An 18,375-nucleotide genomic window follows, 5' to 3' on the forward strand; every position below is an offset into this window, starting at 1 on the left:
TGCCTGTTAACCTGCGTCATTTCCCTATGTAAGGTGAGCTGGAAGTGGTGTTCTAGCTGCTGCTTTGCTTGGAAACAAGGTCAAGTCCACAAGCGGGTCAGCAGTAGCTTGCTGCAGTGCAAGGGCTGACGTCCCCCAGGAACAGCTGAAGGATGGGAAGTTACCCCATGAAAAGCTGAAATTAAGTGCTGCCAAAGCAGATAGGCTCGGCTTCTCTCAGTCTAAATCTGCAAATTTTGAGTTGTCTGAAGTATGACAATTCTCTCCCTCTTGCTTTAGGGACTGAACAGGTATTTACAATGATGAGGACAGTGGAGATCTGCTGCCCTCACTGGGCTCAGAGCCGTGCTATGCCTTGGCACCTTTGCACACATCCAAAGTGCCTGATCTCTGCAACACACCTCATTGCGGTGACTATTGTGGACAGGAATAAAATTAAAAATTAAAATAAATCCAAAAAAAAAACCACAACCAACCAAACAAAAGAAAACACAATACACATGCTCCTCACCACCGCTACCACCTTTGCAGGAGGAGATCCCTCATTCTCTCTGCACGGGAATTAGTCTCCGTCATCAAATTCCTCTGCAGGTTTTCAGTTGCTCAGTTTACATTGCCTGGGCTCCTCGCCAGACAGGCATCGCATCTCGCTTGCTGTCCACCCGGCTTCACGCTTGCTTCCCCCATCCCAGCCCCTCTGCTCCCCCTGCCAGCTCAAGGATGCAGCCTGGGCTCCCCAAAGCACCTGTTCTGCTGGAATCTGGTTTTGTCCCTAATTAGAATGAAATCAAATAGCTTCAAAATTTCCCTTGAGGATTATTTTAAAGCTGGTTTCAACTATGATTTCCAATTAGCATATGAGAATTGCAGCATTGTTACAGTTGTTTCTATTTTTAGGTCTCTGAAAACAGATAGCAAAATACTGGTGACATCAGCATTTGACAAGTGTCAACTTGTTTCACTATCAAGTGGATGCTACATGGTCTAGAAAAGGAAATAAAAATCTCAGACTACAATGTATAACTTGTAGGTGTGATAATGTAAAGCTTATTGAACATTGTGGCAGGGGTGGACTGGACAGTCCCTGGATGTCCAGAGAAAGGCTTTGATGATTCCCTGTGCTGCTCAGATGTCAGTAGTGGTAGTAAAGCAGCTTGAAATAGTGAGGGAAATATTGACATACGTGAAAAATTCTCTACATAAAATTAGGAGTGAAACATCAACATTCTCGGAAATGTTTTTTTCTTAAACAAAAAAATTTCTCCCTAATTTTTCATTTCAAATTTGATGATACCAATGCAATTTCTGACAAAAGCCATTAGGAGGAAAAATATATTGAATTCGGCCAGTGCTATCCAGCTCTTCCTCCCTGTTTTGTCCTCCTCCATCCACTACCCAATAGCTAATTCCTTTGTCTTTGTGGGCAGCTCCTTTAAGCTTCCCTTCATATTGCAGACTTTACACATCATTTTAGCACCTTCCTGCTGTGTGCCACAGGTGACCAACTCTCCTACGCTTCACAGGAACTTTTAATTCCTGCAAGGTGTTTGGGGGCCAGGCAAGATCAGGCACTGTTATACCAGGTTACACCTCCTAAGAATCCTGTCAGCTCTGCCTGTTTGCATCTCCTGCCCCTCTGCTCTGACCTGGTGAGACCACACCTGGAATATTGTGTCCAGTTGTGGCCCCTCAGTTCCAGCAGGACAGGAAACTGCTGGAGAGAGTCCAGCGCAGCCACCAAGGTGCTGAAGGGAGTGGAGCATCTCCCGTGTGAGGAAAGGCTGAGGGAGCTGGGGCTCTGGAGCTGGACAAGAGGACACTGAGGGGTGACTCATTAATGGTTACAAATATGTAAAGGGTGAGTGTCAGGAGGATGGTGACAACCAATGATAAGACAAACGGGCAATGGGTGCAAACTGGAACACAGGAGGTTCCACTTAAATAGGAGAAGAAACTTCTTCCCAGTGAGGGTGGCAGAGCCTGGCCCAGGCTGCCCAGGGGGGTTGTGGAGTCTCCTTCTCTGCAGACATTCCAACCCGCCTGGACACCTTCCTGTGTAACCTCATCTGGGTGTTCCTGCTCCATGGGGGCATTGCACTGGATGAGCTTTCCAGGTCCCTTCAACTCCTGACATTCTGGGATTCTGTGATCCCGCTTTATGCTTGCAGAGGGCTGGATCGGTTCTCCAGGACCTTATTTGGCCTTCTGGGATTTATGGCATCTGCAAACTCCCTGGGGAAGGCGGCAGGGAGCACCAGTCCTGCCTCCAGCCCTGCAGCAGCCCAGCATCGCTGCCCTGGCACAGCCCGCTGCTGCTTGTGCACGCCTTTTGTTAGAGACCTGGTAACCAGCTTTTAATCCAAGTCCAGTGGGAGTTCATTTTGAAGCAAGCTTTTGTATCGAATGCTTTCCTAAGATGTAGCTATATTACGTATGCTGCACTCCCCTCATCCACTAATTTGCTAATTCTACAGAAAAAAACCCACAAGCATACATTTTTCTGACACACGACTTTCACAATGGAGTGGAGGAATAAAGGGCTTCATTTGCTCATACAAACAAGCTATCTGAAGCCTGATCCTGCTCTCACTGAAGTTAGAAACAAAATACCTATTGATTTCCATGTAAGCTAACTGGGACCTTGGGATCTGGTCCAGTGCTTGAGCCCGATCCTGCCAGTCGCTTGAGCATTTGCTGCAGGCAGGGGCCTGCCAGGGTGTCATCGTCCCTGGTCTCTGACATCAGAGACTGCTGGAAAGAAAAATGACTGTTGTGCCGCAAATAGCATGACTGAGTCATTTTGATACAGGATCAGCTCAAAGGAGGGGGAAGCGACTCGCAAGAAGGTATCAGGAGAAGGAGCAGAGCTGTGGTATCTCGCTCAGGGAAAAACAAACTATCAAACAAAGGAAAAGAAATAGAAATTGCGTCCTTTGGCCTTCTTCCATCAGGGCAACTCCATTTCACAAATCCTTCTGAAAAATGCAGGAAAAGACCAAAAGCAGGCTTCAAAGTACAGGCAAGACTTGCACTTTTCTTCCTGTTTTCAGGACAAGCATGAGTGCGTTTTTACAAAGATAAAGGGAACACAGGTGAATATTCAATGACTTCTTACTTTATTACACCTGCTATACACATGGCTGTGTATTTTTGAATAGTATTGCAATTATTTGCACCTGCAAAAATGAACCTAGTACTTCCGTGGTCAGCAACATCACAGGTGCAGAAGTCAGCACAGAAAACACCCCTAAAGAAATCTTTGCCCATACTACTATAAATAAAGGTAGAGGGACTACAAGCATTCAGAGCACCTGGCTTGTCCCCCAAAACCCCAGTGCTTTCAGGATAGTAAAAAGCCAGCCACCCTGACCTGAGGTACATTTTAGGAACAGGAGCTGCAGTTGCTCAGTGCTTCATTTTTGCAGTTGCCATTTTCTCTAGGGGCAAGAGAGTAGCTTCCAGGAAAACCAGCCAAAAGTTAAAACAACACAGGCAGCTCTTACTATGGCCCTGGAAATAACAGGGGCAAACAGCTGTCATGTTCTTTCTTTTGGCCTGGATGCAATTTTCCTCATCTCACCCATCTATGCAGGTCATGCGAGGAAGCTGAGCTCCCTTCCTCGTGTTGCTGAGCCCCGTGGGAGGGAAAGGGAAGGGACAGTGCACAGTGTCCCAGCCCAATCCAGCTCTAGTACAAACCCTCTAAGGGCTTCTACTGCCTCTCACCTGTGCTGCAGGGTTCACGTTCTCATTATCTGAGCTGACTAAATGGCAGCTGATAAAAATGTACTAACATTTCTGCTTCTTTTGCTGTGCAGGTGTGTGCAAAGAATTCCCACCAGCATGGGGGAGGAAGATCTACGCTCAGGTGGGCTGGCTCAGCAGCAAAGAGCAGCCTAAGCTTAAGAACACTCTTTCCACTCTCCTTCCCAAAAGGCTGAACTTACCTTCCTATCTACCACAAGACAAAGCATCTTCTTGCCTAGCCTTCACTCTTGTTGTAACACAATGAGGAAATTTGGGGCAGCCAGCTGTGGGAAGGCTTCAGTCTTTCTGGTGGGCCAGTAAATCTGGCTCAGGGCTCCCTGGCAGTATCAGCCAAACAACATCACTGGCCCAAGGTAGAGAGATAGATGCACCTGTCCCAGGAAGGGAGAGGCAGAACTGGCACAGTCAACAAAGTTGGGCTTATCACACCTTTTGCTGTGTCCAGGCCTGGAGCAAGAGGCATCCACTGATTAGAAGGGAAAAATATGACATACCTCACCCCACATACCACAGCCTGTCCCTCAGCACCAGCGTCAACTGCTCTTTCAGCTTCCCAGCGCTCTGCCATAGGGAAAGCAGAGGGTATAGCCACCTTGCTGCCCTGGCAGGACAATGCCCTGGGCAGCCTGCTACTTTGCTGTGCCTATACCCAGCCTTACCCTCCACAAAACAGACCTGCTACTTCAAGAGGAGGGAAAAAACATAAATCACAAGAAGTCAAACTTTGCCACAAAACACGAAGCAGCAGAGGAGCTGATACTGTAAATGGGAAGGGTGGGTGTATTCTCTTTGAAGGAGAAAGGTCTTTCCTCCCCCTTTGCTGTACTGGGATGTAAGCCCAGAGCTGCTGTCGCAATAATTTGTGAATGTGGAGGCAGGTCTAAAAAGCCAGCTGTGAATTTTGGTAGTCAAAAAAAAACTAGGAGAAAAGCTCAAATCAGACAAATACAGAGTTGGGAAAAATCACTTCCTAGATTTCAGCTATAGCATCCAAAACCTGCACTCTTACCTATACCTTCAAACTCTCCTTTTAGCCCTCTACATCCTCCATTTAACTTTCTTACCTATCCTGGCATTTCCACATATCCAGATAATACAGTAAAGCCAAACGTCTGCCACCTGCACCACATGCAAGCACAGCACTTTCAAAGGCTGTGGACTTGCCTATGTTATTTCATTCCAGATGCCACAAAAAGCCTCCTCACTTAGGACCATTTCCCTACTAGATATAAATTTTCAAGTATCAATCTTCAGAATTTCTCTGGTAAAGAGACATTTTTAACTGTACAAAAACATGTCTCCTATCTCGTACTCAAAAGTGACTAAAGTGATCTGACTCAAATGCTACAGAAATTCAGCCTTAGATACAAGAGTAACAAAGTCTTGTCTCCATAGGCCAAACTTGCAGAATATTACAAGTAACTGAAAATGAGTGTTTCAAATGGAAGTGTTATGCAACATGAATGATAATGACCTGAAATACTCAGAGCAGACTGTATTCCCATCTCCAGCATTTGCCTGTAGCAGCACAAGAAACTTTGAAGGCCTGAAGAAAACAACCATTTCCAGCTTGGAGAAAGAACAGATACATAAAACTGTGCAACACTTGAGTATCTTTTGGGTCCTTGGCATATCAGAATATCTCTGGAAACAGGAAAAGTTTAGATGAGATGTCATTCTCAATGGCAATGAAAGATTCCATTTAGACTTACCTCAGGCCATACAGAACAGTCCCATCAGGATGGAGCCTAATCATGCGATTCTTCACTGTCACCCCATGCAGAAAGGACTTCTTGTCATTCAGGAAATAGGTGTCCGGCAGCCATAACTGGTCAGCCACCCGGTTGTCCAGCGTCAGGTTGAGAGGAAGGTCGTTATACGCCAGGCGTTTGTCCCGCCAGCTCTGCTGGAAGTACATGGTGATGGTGTAGTCCTGGGAGATAAACATGCAAACATCAGTCTGGCTCCAGGGTAGGGAGGTAGCTCAGTCCCTTCACTACTGCCGCTGCTGAGACCTTTGGTGAGTCTCCAAATTCCTTGGCACTCAACTGTTTGTGTCCACACCTCCACCAGTGGGGGCAACTGTGCTTTGTTCTAGAAAAATGGAAACAAACCCAAGCTTTGTAGGGGACTAAATGACATGACTCCAATCAAACAAAACTGCATCCCACTCGTGTTGTCCCAGCCTGCTTAGAGTTTGGCTGCAAAACTAGTAGTAATTAGTACTACGATAGCACTGAAGGATGTCAACCAACAGTGGGCTACACTGTGCCAAAGGCTTCAAGGATTGATTTCTCAATTAAGTCATGTAAAGGTGTCTGGACACAATGCAGTCACGCTCACCCACTGCTTGTTACCACACGGTTGGTAAAAGTCAATTTTCTTTTGAGCAGAAACTCAGGAGATTCCCAAGGGCACATGGAGAATCTCACCTCAAGACCAAGGTTTCAAAGTCAACCCAGGCCAGCCGTGACAAGCTATTAGCACTTGCCTTGTTACATGAGCTACATTGGGAGTTCATTACAATTCTCAGGAAGGACATATGTGGAGGAAATCTGTCACCAGTGGAGCATGATCCACTGCTAAGGGGGCAGTTCTGTGACGAGCCCCAGCTAGCACAATACCATATGTATCGCCTGCTCCTCTACTGTTCAATAGTAAAACAGTTGAAACTTAGAACTGTTGCTAAGACAAGAATTTTATAGAGGGCAGGGAGAGCTGTTTGGTGGCTCACAGCTGTACCTCTGCAGAAACCATACCAGTTGCTGGACAGTAATGGCATATCCAGGGAAGATCCAGAGGCCCCAGATCAGCTTATTCAGAGACACAGTATTGCGTCACCATACTAGAAGAACAATTAGTTCTTCTCAGATAAACAAGTAGTACAAGAAGGGGTCTTGTACACACCAATGATAGAAAATATTCTCACAACAGGTCTTAAACAGGCTAGTAGCCAAAATTTTCGGGGGTAAAACAGATAGCATTAAAATAACAGGGTGTTGGTTAGTAAGTGGGCACAACTCTTGCTGACAGTGGCCTTAGAGAAGTCAGTGATTTTTCACAAGTCCTTAAACAAACAGCGTTTTTGCAAATGTGTGTAAATGACCTCTCCTCAAGCAGATACCACAGTGCCACAGGAATCCTCCTGACCACACAGTTTTGCACGATGGGTTTTTCTGATCTGCAAATTCCAGCTCTGTGCAAGGGGCTGGCAAGGATCTCGCTCATGCACTAACATCTGGGCTGAGCACTGAGGCATCCTGCCTGCCTGCCTGCCTGTCTTCTCCCACTGACTTCACTCAAAGCCAGGTTTGATTAGCACCTCTGAAAACAAGCACAAATAATCTCACATTATGGGTATGCCAGCTTTCAGATATCTAGCTATGATTCACAAATCCAGACCCACATGCATATCCAAAAGGTCAGAGAGTAGAACTGTGGTGTAGACTGGGTACAAAAGCTATATCTGTCACTTTCTGTGTTATACTGAAAAGAACAAAAACACAGTGACAGCTTTCTGGCCAAGAAACTGTTTTGCTTTGCTTTTTAAAGGACTGCTAAAATCCTGCCTCAGAAGCCTCACAATCCATCTCTCAGGGGCACAAACATTTTCATTCTAGTCAAGACCTTGCAAAGGAAAGTACTCTCCCTACTTATTCTCCCAGGGTGTTTGGACCTGCATTGCAGTGAGAGCACAGAGGAGCAGAACACCCAAATTCCTGGAGCCTCTTACCCCCTTGGTACCAGACCCTTCTCACTCATTTGAGACCTCCACCTGCACATCTCAGCAAGCTGCTTAATTGACCTGCATTTTCCTAACCCTTGACAGAGCCCTGCAACACCTCACCCCTAACCAGGCCACCCTGCTGGCATTGCAGGCTCCTGTCAGCCCTCAAGCATCAGCAGACAAGAGGTGGCAACAATCTCCAGAAGGGCAAGCTGCTTACAAAGTGAACAGTCATTAACAACCAAGAGATACAACTTCTAAACTCATCTTCCGTATTTCCAGGATTGATGGAAACAAATTTATAAGGTTACGGAAATAAAAGCTTATACCTTAGCCCATTAGGCTGATGATGTTCTTCAAATGCAGAGACCTTTCTGGGGAAGAACAGCCAACCCAGTCTTGGGCTGAGCTCTGTTCTCAAATATTCCTGGCTTCTTGGCACAATAGATTTATTTGAACAGCAACACAGAAGTCTGGAGCGCTTGATAATCATGGTTCATCTGGTGCCTGAGGTTTCCCTCAGCCCCTCTCTCTGCTGATTCCTGTGCTCCACTTCTTGTTCTCCTACTCTCCCTGCCCCACACAGCATGGTTGAACAGTGGACAGGATTTCTGGGCATAACAAAAAGAGCAGGACAAGTGTCCACCCCTCAGAGGTCAGTTGTCCCTGGAAGGAGAGGTGCCACTGACATACTGATGGGCACAGCACTGAGCTATGGGGAAGAGGGATGCTCTGCCTCCAGGTCCTGAGGAGAGGGCAGGGTACAGATCAGGGGACTGTAAGAAGCCCTGATATGGCCCACCACAGCGAGATGGACCAGTACTCAGGAGATAAAGCAGTGAGCTTGTCTTCCCCTTCATACCCCATATCCTGGTCAGGCAGTTGTGAAGTACCCAAGTGACACCCTAGCATCACCACCTGGCCAGGCTCCAGAGCTGATGAGATCTTAATCATAGCCTTCCTTTCAGAGGTGTGTAAAATAATGACCAAGGGTGACATTGTTCTGCAGAAGCAGAACTGCCAGATGGAGCCAGTGCATGCAGTGGTTGATAAGTTCAGGGATCAGAAGTAATGAGCCTTATTTTCCACCGAGTTTTGAAAAACAATCCCTTTGTTCTAGGGTTTTATCTGTCAGTGGAATAAAGCAAGGCTTTTCCAGACCTCACACTAAGCAGTGAAATTCACAAGCCTACTGATGCCACAGATACATCACAAACTGGGTTTCTCAGCATCACCAGCAGACAGAAAGTTGGCCCATTTACCATGCTCAACTAAGAGCTCCAAGACCAAACACTCCTGAAGCCTATGCACCCCTCCAGCTCAGCACTGGAGCACTTCAGTGGGACAACACAGCTGAATTTCCCTGTCCCCTCTGCTAGGGAAGAACAAGCGGGTTTTCTCTGTGCATGCACACCCAGTAACAGCTGCCTCTGCTGCTGCTGGAGAAGCAAGTGAGCAGTGCAGCTTAGATCCTGTCCACACTGCACCAGTGCACCTCCAATAGCAACAAAAATGCTTCCAAATATCCTGTCCTGGATTCCATTAGGTCTTTCTGGAGGACCATAAAATGCTCAGTTGGGACCAGGGTCTGGCCAAAGCAAATCACTGCTCTGGCAAGAATGGGGGAGCTTTGCAGAGAGCTCCCAGCTCACCTTGCCAGGTACACCTACTGCACCAGGGAGAAAAGGCAGGACCCATGCACGGTTCCAGGTCACCCTGTGCAGCCTCCTGCTTCATCTGGTGGCTACTGAAGGAGGACAGGCAAGCCTGGAGGAAGGGAAATATCACTCCTCATCAGAAGCTCTATAAAGGTTGCACTGTAAAGACCTTTGGAAATTCTTCAGTGTAAATTTAGATTTCAGTTTTTAAAAAGTAAAGGGTGGAACAAAAGGAAGGGGGCTTCTGAAGAGTGGTCATGACTAGAAGTTATGTGCCTCCAACTAGCTCTCTGTTTTCCACCCCCAGGTAAAGCAAGCTTTCCAAAGATAGCTGCAAACTCTCTCTAGCTAGGGTTTGCTACTGTAGCTTAAGTGGCCATGTCAGCCTGTACCTACCTATCCTGACCAGCATCCCACTGCGAAACACTGTAGTCAACAGTGCTGGCAAGTGGAAAGCCTGTTCCAGACCCAGATGAGCCCTGCTGAGTCTCACTGACCTACAAAGCACATGCCCCTTATGCCAAAAGAGCTTGTGTGTTTCAAAACAAGCTGTCCCTCTCACCTCCACTTCTGTGGCCAGACCCTTTGGTTTGTCCCAGAAGCTGGTACCCAGCAGTTCACAAGCTGCACAGCTCCAACGCTGCTTCCAGCCCTTTTCTGTACCACAGCACTCCCGCTCCCTGCCCTGCAAAGCAGACCCTGTGGTCCGACTGCTTGTGGGACCACACTCAGCCCCTCACAAAGCCGAGATGGCATCTGAGTCCTCAGGAAAGCTGCTGAGCACAACCATCCTCGTGGGACCTCCTCCTCCACATGCCTCCATTCGGTCTGCGCTGCTGAGCAGCTCCTTCCAAGCTGTCAGTCCCAGCCCCCTTTGCCTCCCCCACTCACAGGTTCTGCAAAGGCTTTGCTTTCTTTCTCTCTCCTCCTCCTTTCTGCGTGTGACGCACACAAAACAGAGGTGAGAGCAACATGTGGAGCCAGCGCACGCTCATGTTGCAGAGGTGCCTCCCTGCGAGGAGGGTGGACAGTTCACTTAGAGGCCCAGAAAAGCTTAGTTGGGGACCTCACATGCTGAAATGACAGCACATCCTACCAGCTACTGAGGACAGAGCAGCCGGCATCCATCTCCAGACAAGAGGAGAAGAAGACTGATAACCACAGCCTTTCCTGAAACTCAGCAGAGACCCCAAACCAAAGATGATGTAAGATGACTGAAGAGGGAAAGGCTGAAATGTTGTCAGGAGAGAGGCATGAATGGAGGACGGTTCCTGCGGAACCCCAGAGGCAATAAATTCAGTCACGCATGTACAGGGATTCTCCAGTTTCTCAGAAGACAGTGTAGATAAGTCTAAGGGAACAGCAGCTGAGGCACAGCAAGAAGTGAAATAAGCTGGCACCATTACTATGAATTCAAGAATGAATTTCCAGGGGTTTATACTTTTATTAGCATCTACCATACAAGCCCTTGCACCTTCATCTTACAGAAACCCTTTGGAATGTAACACTCCCTTAACCTTAGAAAGCAAACCTGGACTCAGCCTGGACCATTCCTCACTTGTACTGACTGTGAAGTCTGGGAGCAAAATGAGACCACTGTTACAGGACAGCAAAGCTGCCAAATCTGAACATAATGGGAACAAACCTACTTATGCAGAGGAAGGCAAAGTGCCAGGAGGCCAAGGCAGTGATAGGACATGTGAGTCCTGGAGAGGGGACTAATACCAGATAGCAGATCACTGCTGGTGCTGTGAGCACAGGTTGGTTGCCAGTGGGACACTGACAAACCAGAGGGCAGAGTGAAGCTGGAGCACTTGGGAGTAGAAGATACACCCTGAAGCCACCACAACCCAGGTGAGGACAGGGGCATGTGGCCAGTTGATTGAGGGTCAGCCATGCACATTGACTAGTGTTCAGGGATGCACCTCGAATACCAATGGACGCAACACTTCAGGTTGGGAACCTGAACTTCCTTGTCTACGGATCAAAGAATTGCAAGGGGTAGAGCAGAACCAGTTGAGGCAACTCAGTAACAAGGGCAGCACTCTACAGAGTGCAGCTTCAGCCTTTAACTGGAAAGCCACCTAAGGAAGTCCTCCTCTGCACACACTGACACAGAGTGTCTAGGCTCAAGGATGGCCTTTTGGAGGACAGCAGCATGCTTTCTGCTCACTGCAGTGAAAGAAAGAGTCCAAAATTAAGCAGCCCCTCTTCCCCAGAAAGAGCTGTGCTTCTGCACAGCAGCATGTCAGCATGCAGGACGCAAACACAGTGTATGTCCCCAGCGATATTCTTACAAGTGTGCTTGTGGTGATTTGGGAGACACAACTGTACTGTGCCAGTCTTTCTACATCAGTATCCTGTCTTCAGTAACAGTAAAGAGAATAGCAGGAAAGAATACAAGCAGAGTAGGGTGTTTATTGTGATAGTTAAATCTCCAGCTATTTGAGGTTTAAGGTTCTCCTGAGCTAGAACTTGTACCTTCTTAATTGGAGATACTCAGTTTCTCTTCTGAAAGCTTGTCTTATCTCTCAGAATATTTATCCTTTGGAATCTGCAGTCTTTCGGTAGTGAGTTCCACAGTTTAGCTTTTTACTGTATTCACATCACTCTAAAACAAATATAAATGAGGCTTACTCTTTTCTGATTCACTGTAGTGTCTTTATTAAGTCAGTAAATAATCATATCCCTATGCTACTCAAGTTTACAAGGTCCCACTCCCTTTTAGATGCTTGAGGGTTACTAAGCAGAACACAAATAACTACTGTTACAAAAGCATGAAGTCAGAAGCTTAACAGTATTTTGGAGGATCTAGGCATTAATGTGGAAAATACAGTCCAAGTCACAAAAGGAAGGGACTAACAGGAAAGAATAGCCCAAGGATGCAGAGCCTTCTGATGCAAAGCAGAAGCTCCATCCCCCAACAGAAAGTCACCAGAAGTGTCCATCCCAGGCACGCTGCTTCATGATCCCTCAGCACAGCTCCTGGAAGATGTAGATCATTGGCAGGTTGGGTCAGACCGTTTTCCTTTGTGCTGTGACCTATAGAGTCCCCAGTATTAAACTTGTCCAGAGGCAGAAGCACGCATTCTCTTTGGGAGCTACACTAGACATAGAAGCCAGGATTAGAAATGGAAGGAATAATGTATGTGAAAAGGTCAAATCTTTGCTCAGAATACAGTATTTCTAGTAACATGGATGTCTCCTGTGCCTGGTCCATTTTTTGTGCATGACAAGTGACTCAGATACCTTTCAGTGGGGCTTTTAAAGTGAAGGTGACTATTCCAGGCTTCTAAGTGGGGGCTGTGTTTCACCAAGAACTTGCAAGGTACTGGATACAATAACTTTTCTGCAGGAGAAAGTGCACACTGCTCTTCTACTGCTGCATGACTTTGGGCATGAGGGATAAAGGAGGTTTTACAACTTGCCTCTAGCACTAACTGTGCCACTTTTTCCCCCATTAGCCCTCCACCCTGACTTTGACAAAGCACCTCCTTTTGGAAAAGTGACCAAGTAAAAGTCCTTCCCCATATAAGCAAATGACATATGGTCTCCTTGTCCAAGATCACAAAAGAACATTAGGAAAGCCAAGATGCTCCATAAAGATGGAGAAAAATGGAACATCTGACTTAGTAAAAACCAAGCTGCCACTGCCAGAGACTAATGAACAGTTTGCTGGCTTCAACTTCTTTGATGATTAAACACCATCTCCTGTTCCCATCATTCTTGGGAAAGAAATTAAAGGACAAAGTAGCCCTCAAGTTTGTTTCATTTTAAGGAGGGGGCAGGGGAAATAAGAGCAATTATTTTTAAGGGGAGGAGACAGGATGTGCCTGCAATCAGTTGCAGAGAATTGAAGTAACATAAAATGTACAGAAGAATACATGAAGGACAGAGCAAGACAGCCATGGGTCGGTCTTAGCAAGCTCATTTAAGAAAACTACTTTGCCCTCATAAGGGATTGTCTATTTCCAAGTAGATAAATCAATGTCTCCTGGATCTTAATGAGCACCAGTTAATCTGACACAAGTAAATACCTGGTAGCCATTTTTCCAGTTCTAAACCAGCAGAAAATCTGTTCAGACTGTCACCTTTTCTTAGGGCAGGAGGCAGCAGCTCTTGTACTTACTGTACTTTTCATGAGGAGAGCATTCTGCCAAAATGCTGCTTTTAATCTCTCTTTTTGTGCAAGCCAGTGCCCAGTTTACAGGTCTGAAGTTCTGCATGACAACTGCTATATATAAAGTGACAACTATTTTAGATACTGCCCTTCTCCCTAGGTTTCACCTTAACAGGTGAGAAAGCCACAGTCTCCTTTCACCTCCCTTATTTTTGAATAACCAGATGTCAGCACTGACTTGGGGATCAGGAGAAGCACCTTCCACCTGCAGTCTCTCTGCCAGTAATTCAAGGGGACAGGAATGTTTGGGTGCTAGGATGTGCTCTGTGCCATTCCGTGCTGCAAGCTTTTGTGCGCTTGAACTTGTTTTCTTTAGGACCTGAGAAATACTTTGTATGGAGATGTTCCCCTCACTAATCTGATCTACTTTTGCAGTAATTTGAATGTGTTTAATTGCTGAATGCACATCCAGAAACTGGGACAGATACCAGCTATATCCTCAACAATGAGGGGTGTGCAAGCAAAGTGTCACTTTGTTGCCCTATTTCTCTCCAGCCATGACCTATCTCTGCAGCACCTAAATTGGTGCTGGTCCTGCAGGTGTAAGATAGAGGACATACCTAGCTGGGTTCTAAGCTAAAAGGGCATTGATCTGCCCAGGACAAAGCTTTCAGGCATTTGACCCTGTGTATCAATGTCCTATCTAAGCAGGAGGCAGCACCATATGTCATCTGCCTAACAGCCTCAGTCATGCTGGAAGCAGAGGTCAAGAGGAGAAAGTCAAAACTGATGGACATAGGGATAAGTAGCACCTGCTCTATCAGCACATGCAAAACAGCAAAATTATTCAGTGTTACAGGCAGCAATCCCAAAATCACCACCTGCAGCATGACATCTTCCTCGGGCAAGCTCTTAGAAAACAATGCCAGGCAGTTTCTATTCTTAAACCATAAAATCTGTGAGCTACTGCATACTATTTCTGCTGGTCTGGCGTCCTCACTCCGTTCCCCATGAACCAGCGGCTGGGCCAAATCTGGAGCCCATTTTACCCCCAAAAGTAAGACTCTTTAACCTTCCCATTTCTGAATCATCAGCTAGCTCTCACTCCAAACATCATCATAACTTGAGAAATTGTTTTTCACAGAGAGGAACCACTTAACGAAAAATGGTTGAACTCATATTTGGTTCCTATACCTTCCCATCCCAAACCAGCACAGAAGGGCATGCTCTTCACTCCTCTGTACCTTTTCTATGTTTAAATGAAACATCCTCTTCACCTTTCCAAGAGTTTTACTGGACACCAATCCAGTCAGACTCTACCCCAAGCTGGAGAGGTTCTGCAGCCCTCCACATAGACACTGTCTAGTAGAGATCATGAGGAAAAAAGGCTAGAGGAATGCAGACTTAAAGCAGAAAAGAGGCTTAGTAGCCCATTGGAATTAGGTACTCTAAAAAACACCTCTGAGGATCAATTTCAGCTCATTCAATGTTAATTCTGTAGGAGATTTTGGGTGCTTTCACCTGTGCCTCATTTCCACTTATCTTTAAAAAGACACTGATGCTAACTTGCCTCCATGCTGCAGTTTAGGATCCCAACATCTCTAGGCAAGTGCTAAGTGTTTAATGAACAAAAATTACTTTTCCCCCCGTTGGGGGAAGTAAAGCTTGTAATTCCCAGTGGCAGTCAAGACCACTAATGCAGTTTGGGGCTGAAGAGGAAGGGAATCATGTTGTGAATGAAGCAATGTTATTATTTTACATGGCAGAATAAAATGCTGTATGTACAGCTCTGAGCACTGAGATCATGACACTCTCTGCAACAGTATCAAGACACACAATGCTCTAAAGACACCGTTTTAACTTTGAGAAGGAAGGTTTGATATTCCAAGTTCTGAAAACTGTCACAAAGTTGTCATTTCCCAGGAGGCAGACAGAAAAAACCAAATCCTTTAAATTATGTAAGACAACTAATATGTCCTGGGCAGAACAATCACCTCAACTAGGCTGTCACAGATTGGCTTGACCAAAAGGTTAGAATGGTGTTTATTTCCTGTAGAAAGTAAAGTTTGATTGTGTAGGAAGGATAATTGGGAGTACACTGATAAGATGGCGAAATGCAGAAGAGTAGGACGTATTTCTGGCCATAGGGTTCAGTTAGATCAAGGGTGGCCTCCCAAGGGTAGAGGGTGGCAGCCCTGTGGTTTGAAAAACAAGGCTTACTTTGCAACAAGCCCAAACAAACTGGATGCAAAGTATTGTACTTGAAAACCCTAAGACTCCTGCACAGGGGGACCTGGTTCCATACCTGAGGTGATTGCTTCTACATATGGATGCTGTCCATGGTCCTAAGAGAACAAACTCAGTAAGACTGATTTACTGGTAGAGAAAATGGCTAGCAATAAGCTGTCTCAACTGTGGTGTGAACAGAGCACTGTACAGTCATGCCGGGACAAACAAGAAGTAGAGGAGCATCAATTGATCTCTTCTAGGAAACTATTTCTACTGTCAAGGGTACTGACTAGACAGTAGTCTACCTCTACCTCCATTTAATGGGTTAGTCTGCCCTTGTTTAGGCCAGGGTAGTGCCAAAGGGACCAGTCCAGGCTGACAGCAGCAGCAGTGCACACAATACAGCCCATACTATCATTCTTCCACTTTAGCAATCCAAGCCTTGGCTGCAAGATCATAAACCTGATGGACGGGTTCAGTGTAGTTAACTGACAAGAGCATTCAAAAACGCAGCTGTATGAAACACTGCTGATTCTGCTGAACAAGCCAAGCTTATTACAGGATGCATGAAGAAAAAGGAGGTTTCAGCAGGCTGTGAAGGTCCACAAGCAAGCAGCCTTTGACTTCACGGCCAACTGAATGGCTGAGAACAAGCTGCAGTCTCTGTCCATGCTGAGTGAGTGCTCTCTGCAGTACCAGGACCAACAGTCCTGGAGCCAAGGAGCTCTATTTGCAGAGCTGGCTGAAAGTTATTGGCAGGGAGCCCATGTGAGCTCGGTAAATAAAGTATCCAGATAATAAAAATACCCAGAGGCACTGTTTAATTTTTCTGAGGGTTCTGATATAGCCACTAATATTGAGAGGGAACAGAAATCTTGCAGATAGGAACAGGAGCACAGGGCAACACTATCCATCCAGAAGAGGGGAACACAAGGCACCTGGTAGCTCTGATGGTTCACACCCTGTACACTTGAATACCTGACACTCATTTATGGGGGGAACAGCTGAAGAGGAAGAGGATTTATGTTCAGGAACTAGACTGGAACTCTGAAAAACTAGGCTCGAACAGAAGCTTTTGTACTGTAAAACCTCAAGTCTCCTTGAACCATACCTGCAAACTCTTGCTGGATAGAAAGGTCAATATTTTGTGTATCCATGACCTAAGAACGTATCAAAGGGGATGGTCAGGGAGATATTATAAAAGCCACAGGCTGTCTTCCCCTGCAGTTATACCAAAGTTAAAGGAGCTACTGTGGCAGCAGGTTGCTGCAGTAGAAAAAGGACATGATGCCCAACCTGTAAGCAGTGAGTGTGTTTTGTATTTGCTTCCCTCCTCACTAGAGCCTCAGATGATAGCTCAGTGTACCCTGCAAAGAAGGGGCAAAGGATGTGTAAGAGGTCATACTCCAGCCTGGTAAGCCACTGCACCATGGCACAGACAGCAGGAGGGCAGCTGCACACACCTTGCAAGCAGGGATGTGGAAGGGCTGGTGGATCTTCCCTTTTACTCCCTCCTCTGCATTTTTTCTGTCTGAGGTTGGCCTGAGATTCTGCGTCAGAGCAGCGGCGGGGACTACCTGCATTTCATCCGACATACATGCACACACTCCTTCCCCAAAATGATCCCTTTCGTCTGACTAGGGGATCTTTCTGGATCTGCAAACAGCTCAGCAGATCCTTTTCCTTTTATCATCCCTTTTCCTTGAATGTTCATTTTTGTCTGTAGCCTAGCAACTCAGCGCAGACTCAGAATATTAACAACTCCTGTCCCCACACATGGTCTTCTCCAGAGGCCTGAAATATGTGATAGTAGAAAGGCTGAGAGGGGTAGGAGCAGGCACAAGTGATATAGGGAGCCTCTACCAGCACTCAGAAACAGCAAAGCTATTCAGCTTTTGTATCTGTCACCTTCACTTAACATGTACATAACATAGAGCTATATATAGCGCCATTTATTTACATATTCAAAGAGCAACACGACACGCACACGCTTGTATTTGGATCCAGGTTCTATACTGAGGTGCTGGCACTTTTGTGCACACACGTTCTCCACTGCTAGATGTTTTAAACATATGTATGACAGGATGTCAGAAGGTCAGATTCTCAAGATCTAATTTGGTTTTCAATCAAACCAGTTTAAGCTTTCACTTGTGGGAAGATACTTTAGCATTCTGCAGTAATTCTCTCCTATGCTACAACATTGCTCTTGAAACAGGTGGCAGTTTGGAACATTGATCTCAAATACAGACAGCTTTTTAATACTTATATATATATTAAAAAAAGAAAAAAAAACAATATATATATAAAGACTGTGGGAGTTCTGCTTGTGCAAAAGCCTGTATAAAAACTTAAGAAAAAAAGGACATTTTTATCCTGTGCAAAGTTTTCTTCCGTAGCAATTCTAACTACTATAGAAATGCTGGGGTGCAAGCTGAAATGGTTCATACCACCACCATACAACACAGACATGTTCAGATCTAAAGATAACTTGGCTGATACAGGAACAGATGGAGCACTGCAATACATAGCACTGTTCAGCTAAAAACATGCTGCAAACTGTGTAGCCACGGACTCTCATCCAACATGGGATGGAGTCACCTATGAAACGCAGCATGAACTCAGCCTCTTCAGTGAGAGCACAGAAACATTCTCATTTGGGAAACTGCCTGGCATGCAAAACGGGTGAACTCTGTTTCTCAGTACTGGAGCAGGGTTGACTCAGCCCTCCTGAGGCTTGAACTTGTGATACTGGAGAGCTTGCAAAGCTGCTCCTTAGGGATAACAGCATCATGGAAAGATGTACAGGGGGGAATCATTTGCAACAAGCATTGCCACCAACAGCTTTCCCATAACCAAGAATTTTCAGTTATACA

The 18,375-nt window shown here is 46.0% G+C and overlaps 1 protein-coding gene across 2 annotated transcripts in view; it reads right to left on the minus strand.

The window, feature by feature from the left end:
• Positions 1-18,375, minus strand: part of LOC308045382 (gamma-aminobutyric acid receptor subunit beta-4) — a gene marked incomplete at its 3' end in the record, with an annotated part of 71,163 nt that overhangs the window by 16,666 nt on the left and 36,122 nt on the right. For both annotated transcript variants that reach the window (XM_080352640.1, XM_080352639.1), the window contains exon 4: positions 5,481-5,701. In XM_080352640.1, coding sequence (XP_080208766.1) covers positions 5,481-5,701 — 221 coding nt within the window. The remainder of the gene's footprint in view (positions 1-5,480; positions 5,702-18,375) is intronic.

This window comes from Nesoenas mayeri, assembly GCF_963082525.1.
Source record: "Nesoenas mayeri genome assembly, chromosome: 13".
NCBI classification, from domain to species: domain Eukaryota; kingdom Metazoa; phylum Chordata; class Aves; order Columbiformes; family Columbidae; genus Nesoenas; species Nesoenas mayeri.